The sequence below is a fragment of the Felis catus genome, chromosome B4, assembly GCF_018350175.1.
Source record: "Felis catus isolate Fca126 chromosome B4, F.catus_Fca126_mat1.0, whole genome shotgun sequence".
NCBI lineage: Eukaryota > Metazoa > Chordata > Mammalia > Carnivora > Felidae > Felis > Felis catus.
This window is the reverse complement of record NC_058374.1, coordinates 136,758,948-136,765,739: the sequence shown is the minus strand read 5'-3', so window position 1 is coordinate 136,765,739 and position 6,792 is coordinate 136,758,948. Positions and strand designations below refer to the sequence as shown.

The window sequence follows — 6,792 nt, the reverse complement described above, 5'->3', positions numbered from 1 at the left end:
ATGCCTGTGTTCTCATCCCGGGAACCTGTGACTGTCCCAGAACACGGCCAGGGGGAATTCAGGTCACAGACAGACCCGAGCTGGCTGATCTTACATGAAGAGAGCAGCCGGGCTGTCCAGAGGGGCCCAACGTGCTCACGAGGGTCTGAGAAAGCACCAGAAGGCTAGCAGCAGGGGGACGTGGGCAGATGCTGGGTGGTGAGCTTTGAAAGCACAGGACACGGCCATCAGCCGAGGAGGCCAGAAGGCCAGGAAGCGGACTCTCCCCTGGAGCCTCCAGAAGGCTAACACTGGTCTCATAAGGCCCATTCAGGAATTCCGACCTCCAGTGACTGTGTTGTGTTTGCAGTAACTCGTTAGAGCAGCTCTGGGAGCTGGTAGACTTGTCTTATTAACACTATTACCCCTAAAGAACACATTTTCGCCCTCTGCCTCAGTGTCCCCAGCGTTACACGTGATTCTTCCACGCCACCCACATGCGCTTAAAGGGCTCCGACACCCAGAACTGTGACTGCAGCGGCCACCAGAGGGTCCCCCCTCGGCATCGCCCGCACCCCACCCACACGCCCTCCGCCAGCAGCCCGGGCGTCCCTGGGGCTCTGCCCAGTACTTTCCGGTATAAAGGAACCAGACACGGAGGCTCAGGGAGCCTGCGAGGGAAAGCAATCGGGAGGCTGTCTGACGGGACCTTCCGTGGGGGCGGTCCCCGTGGAAGAATGCGTGGCCATTTTAAATGCCCCGTCCCCTCCACGTGGTCCTTGGGAAAAGCCAGCGTGGGACACAGAGGTTGGGAAAGCAAATCACGTCCACGATGCCGCTGAGTATTCGTCTTTAAAATTTATTGACGTGCTTTCCCACAAGGATGGCAAAGAGTGGCTCGACGCGTCTGCTCGGAAACTGACTCACTGCCACCGAGTCCCAGGGCTTCTCCCGAGGGGTCTAGAGGACGCGGCCAGCTTACAGGAACCTGATCCCGGCACCAAACTGCACACCGTCGCATATCCTAAAAAAGCAAAGGGCAGAAAGTCAACACCGTGGCTGCTCTGCTCACGCCCCCGGCGTCATGAGACCACGAACGGGCACCGGCCTTCCAGAACCATCGGCGGACTGGCCCCTCTCCTGGGGGCCCCACCCCCCAGCCCTGCGGCTTCCTCCTCTGCTGGCTTAAGAACCAGCCTTTGGAGGACAAACGAATGGTTAAGATGAGCGGGCACAGGTCCCTCCTTCGTGCCCTTCACGTCCTCCAGTCCTGCCCCAAGAGGCAAAAAGCAAAGAAGGACCTAGAAGAGAAATGTTTACAATAAGAAAACCCCCGAGGGAAAAATAACAGCTTTGGGTTTATTTCTAAGGCTGCCGGGCAAGCAGCGAGTTGAGAGAGGCTGGCTATGCGGAGCAGAGTGGTGACAAGAGAGGCCTGGAAGCCACAGAGGTGGCTGGGGAAGGCGGGGACAAACACGGCCCTCAGTGGGGTCGGGGAGGCCAGGAGGAGGCAGAGGGGGGAGGCTGGCGGAGGGAGACAGTGCAGGAGAAATGAGGGGGAAGGGAAGCCGGCGGAATTTGGGCCGCCCGGGCTCTAGAAGGATTCCGGGGGCCAACGGCCGCGGCAGCGTCCCAGCCCCACAGGGAGAACCTGTTCCTGACCCAGGAAAAGGACGGGTACAAAGGAGTCGCCCTGGCGACAATGCTGACGACAGGCTGACACTCCCAGGTTTTATTCTGTGGGTTTTACTCCACGTGCGGCCGGCAGACTGCAGGGCCCATTTTCAGATAAGCGACAGGATGCGCGAGGCCCCAGTCGCAGCAGGAGGAGAGCGGGACCCCGTGCCAGACACAAGGGCACCTGTGGGCCGTGCTGCCTGAGCCCAGAGGGCCCGAGCCGCGGGGCCTCCTGTCTGCGCAAAGGCAGGGTCGCGGCCCGGCCACACCCAGGGGAGGAGACCCGGCACCCGTGCGGCGGACCCCACGCTGGCGCAGGGCTGGTCGTGGTGCGGAGGGCAGAGCCGAGCCGGCCCGCGGCACTGCCCACCTGGAGGCCGTGCCCAGGGGCTGGACCCCCACTGGACACGGGCAGAGGGGCCTGGCCCGGGGACGTCAACGCCAGGAAGCGGAAGCTTCGAGGAAAAACGGTTTTCTGAGCCCAAATGGCCGCTGACAGCGCATTCGCGGGACACGGCGTTTTCGCAAGTTGCGGACAATTCCCAGAAGATGGGCAACGAGGGTGGCTCCTCTGTTCTGAGGAAAAGCTGGCATTTTTATCATCATAACATCTGTGCCCTTGCCCAACCTCGGGGTTTATGGCATATGAAAACCAGCAGGGAGTTTTTCTTCTTCAACCTGCGAGTGAGGGAACAGGACACCCAACCCGTGAGAGGCTCGAGGCGGGCCCGTCGCCATCGCTGGGACCCCTGCGGCACCCCTGCTCGCGGGCCAACTGCATCCGCAGGGGTGCTCCAGCCAGAAGGGACGGGGGCCCCTGTGGTCTACGGTAAACCGCACCGATGTCCTTAGAAACGCGAAGATCTACAGCCCCAACCAGGGCTGCGTTTATGAGTTAGTTCTGCTCGAACCTAAGTGATTTGTTTTGTATTTTACACCCTGGGGTCCATGAAAGCCGTCCCTGCCTGCACTCACTCCTCAGACAGACGCCTGAAAATAAGCTACAAGTCCGTCAAGCCCCGGCTTTCGGGCACAAGCAAAGGCTCGTTCACTCGAACCGCGTTTGGAGCCCGTCCCGGCGCAACAGAGAAAACCTCCCCCCAAGAACACAACAGCGTCGCAGGGTTACAAGAGGCCACACGTACCTTCCTGTCGCATGTCCACCTCAGAAGGAGGTCCTCCAAATCTCCCCAGGGCCCCTTCCCACCCCGGGGTTGCGAACGGGCCTGGCCGCATGCCCTCCAGTGCCACCGTAGACGACGACCCTGCCTGCACCCTGCCCGCCTCCAACTCAGCACCGTGAGGGCCGCCACGGGGTCTCGATGAAGGTCACGCCGGGGGACAGGCACAGACCCCAGGGACACGGGAACACCAGGTGCCAGCCGAGACACGGGGAAGGTGGTGGCGAACCAGGCACACGAGGGCCGGAACTCGAAGCCCTCGCGTGTGCGCCCAAAGTGAAAAGGAGAGAGAGGATGTGAGACTAGAGCGACCGGTCCCAAGGGCTGCCCGAACCTCCCTCCCGCGCCTACACGAGGACAGTCCTGGCGCCCCTGGCACTTCGCGCTTGCACACCTGGGCTCGGGCTGCTCTGAGGTCTGGAGTGCCCTCCCCTGTGAGTCCCCAGCTGTCTGTGTCAGAAAGCTTCATCCCGGAAACCACCTCCCCCAGGAAGCCCTTGGACACCCTCCCCAGGTGGGAGGTGCCTCTTCCTCCTCTTCCTCCTCCTCGCGGTGCATGTCTGTCTCAGGAGCCCCCCCCATATTCATCCCCAAGTCTCTGGGGGCCGCACTCAGGGAGACCGGAGCCACAGAACACGGGTAGGTCTCAGACAAGTGTGCCTGTCACCAAGTCCCCCCCCCCGGTATGAAACGCAGCCAACGTTTCTAAGCGGTTTCCGTTTGTGTAAAGGCCTGAAATGCTAATTATAGAGCCTGCGTGAAGAGTGGGGGGAAACCTACAGGTGATTCTCTCTCTCTCTCTCTCTCACACACACACACACACACACACACACACACACACACACACCATCCCTGTCCTGCGACTGCCTAACTTCAGAAATGAAGATTAAACTGTGACGATATCACTCAAGCTTCACAAAACGCCCAGCTGGATAAAACGTCACAACAAAGCCACACGTGGGGTAAAAGCGGGTCCCACGTCCCCGGGTGCCAGGCTGAGCCTGCGTAGGGGACACTGCAGCACCTGCTGCGACCGCCACGATCGGGGGCCACAGAGCAGAGCCACAATCGGGGGCCACAGAGCAGAGCCACGATCGGGGGCCACAGAGCAGAGCCGGGCGGGGAGGGCGGTTTCCTCATGTTTGGGTCTTTAAATACCATATGCACAGCATGCCTCTTCCTCCCAGAAGAAACCACACTTGAGATTTGTGTCTGAAACAGATTTTCCGACTCAGAGGCAAAGCTGAAAGGTGAGCGGAAGCATTCTCTGTGAAGATTCTGTGAGTGGAGGAAAGCCTGGGGGCGGCTCCGGAGCCGGGTTACGGATCCTGGGAGCACAGCGACATCCAGTGGCCTTGAACGGCAGCGGGAGGGCTGAGCTGAAGGACAGGAGGCCCCACAGCCCCAGGCACCGGTCTGAAGTCGCGAGGAGGCCCGGGGTGAGACAAGGCAGGGCCCGCCAAGAGGCCACACATCTCCTGCCATCTCAAAACTGGCCGAGAGAGGAGCAGTCAGTTCTTGGCGGCCGATGGCCACTTGGTTACACAGATGGTGTAGCTACAGCTAAAAGCCCACGTGCACTTCTTTCTAATACAAAGCAGTTAGAACGTACGCACTTACATAATTCGCACTAACATTAGCACAATTAATACACACCGAGTGTCATGGAAACAAGCTATATAATCTCTGAAATGAGAAACTACAGAATTTGAGTTTGAATAAGGAGATCTTCCAAGAAGGCGAGTGAGGAAGAGGTGATTTTTCTCTTTCCATGATTAGTACACGAGGTGCAGAGGGGCGCCTGGGGGGCTCAGTCGGTTAAGCGTCCAACTTCGGTTCAGGTCATCATCTCACGGTTCGTGGGTTCGAGCCCGGCGTTGGGCTCTGTGCTGACAGGTCAGAGGCTGGAGCCTGCTTTGGATCCTGTCTCCCTCTCTCTCTGCCCCTCCCCTGCTTGCGCGCTCTCTCTCTCTCTCTCTCTCTCTCAAAAATAAATAAACATTAAAAAAAATACTCGAGGTGCAGAAAAGCCAGTGTGGGGATGAGACCACACCTGGTCTCTCAGAGGACTGGGGGGGTGGGGGGCAGTCTGTGCTCACGTGGTTTTGGTGCAGAGGAAAAGACACAAGTTCTGGCCCCCGCTTCTGCCGCAGACCCACTGCTGGCCCCGCCGAGGCTGGCCGTCCTCACCTGTCAGCAGGGCTAACACCCTCCTCCGCACAGAGCTGTCGAGAGGCTTCTATAACAAGACCAGGGGCTTCGCGCGGCATCTCGTGCAAGGTAAGCGTTCAATGAATACGAATGATCGCCTTCCCTCCGCAAACGTTCTCGTGGCTCTCGGAAGACACAGAGTGGGTCTCCCTCGGCGCGGCCGGTCCGCAAGCAACAGCCACACCAAGGGAGCGCGTCAGGGATGCAGTGTCAGGGCCACCCCAGACGGAGGCACATGACACTTTGAGAAGCGCGGGCTCAGGGGGCCTTAGCACCCACATCTGACCTCATCCTGGTGTTGGCGTGGCCTCGACACCTGCACGGCTGGTGCTCCCAGTTAGCGCCTGGTGGTTAAGCCCGGGAGACCCACATTCGCACCTGTGGTGGGAAGAAGGCTTTGCAGAAAGCAGCCTGTAAGACTAGGCTCATTTACCCGAGACTGTAAAGGTATGGAAGCTGCTAGAAAGGTACCGAACGTGAAAACCTTGCTCTAGGAGAAAAATTCCCGTTTTCGCATTTCATTATCTCTGAAATCGGGAAACCAAATCCCATCTACAGCACCTCAGACGTGGCCAGGGGGCGGCCAGTGCGCAGGCGGAGGGAAGATGTCTCTGAAGGGAACGCGCTTTGCTTCCTGCGTGCAAAGGGCCACAGCGAGTCCACGAGGCCCAACGTGAGCGATAACCAGCATTTACTCACGGCACGCTGAGCACTGCTCCAAGTGCCTCCCGCACATTCATTCATCCGGGCAAGGTCACCAGCGCCCATTCTCTGGGCAGGAAAACTGAGACCAGAGAGGCTAAGTCCCTCACCCTGGGTCACACAGCCACAGAACCACCGAGCCTGGACAGCGGGGCCCCCGCACAGGCACGGGGTGGAGGCGAGTCACCTGGGCGGCTGCTGTCTGCGGCGGGCACCGGAAGGAAGGGCGCTAACGTCACTGGGAGCCAGGGCGGCCCTGCAGCCAGAATTGGCCTCCCTGTTAGAGCCTGAGGAGCAGATGACTGTGCGGGACCCGGACAACGGATCCCGAACTGCACCTAACAGCTAGGGCTTTCTTTTTTTATGTTTGTTTCTTTTTTCTAATTTATTTTGAGAGCGCACGCACGCGCATGTGAACAGGGGAGGGGCAGAGACAGAGGGAGAGGAGAGAACCCCAAGCAGGCTCTGTACTGTCAGCACAGAGCCCGATGCGGGGCTCGATCTCACGAACCAGAAGATTGAGACCTGAGCTGAGGTCAAAACTCGGGACGCTCAAACCAGCTGAGCGGCCCAGGCGCCCTGAGAAGGAGTCCTTTCTCAAAACCTGGCGACGTGGCTACCCTCTAGAAAGCACCACCACCGACCACGTCGAAGTAGAAGACAGTGGGAGGAAAGCCAGCAGTCTCTCCTTAAGTCAGGACAATCTCCAACGTCACGCTGGAGACTCGGGCTATGACTCAGACAGCACCGCCACTCGGTGGCCACGTAAGTGCAGAAAGAACACAGAGAAGAGAAAAACACAGCCTACGGCACTGAGGTATCAACATGAAAATGACAAGAGACAGTATAAACACTGTTACGGGCAGAATGTTTATGTCCCCCCCAAGCTCCTATGTTAAAGCCCTAACCATGAGATGGTATCTGGAGGGAAGGTGTCTGGGGGGTAACTGGGTTTAGATGAGGTAATGAAGGAGGGGTCCCCACAGTGGGATTAGTGTCTGTATAAGAAGAGGCCTCACAGGGCTGGTGCGCTCTCTCTGCC

The 6,792-nt window shown here is 59.0% G+C and overlaps 1 protein-coding gene across 2 annotated transcripts in view; it reads right to left on the bottom strand.

Annotated features, from left to right (window-relative positions):
- Nucleotides 1–818: 818 nt before the first annotated feature.
- SAMM50 (SAMM50 sorting and assembly machinery component) overlaps nt 819–6,792 on the bottom strand; it is a 33,719-nt gene continuing 27,745 nt past the window's right edge. For both annotated transcript variants that reach the window (XM_003989363.5, XM_045062488.1), the window contains one exon: nt 819–1,003. In XM_003989363.5, coding sequence (XP_003989412.1) covers nt 958–1,003 — 46 coding nt within the window. In that variant the 3' untranslated portion in view covers nt 819–957. The remainder of the gene's footprint in view (nt 1,004–6,792) is intronic.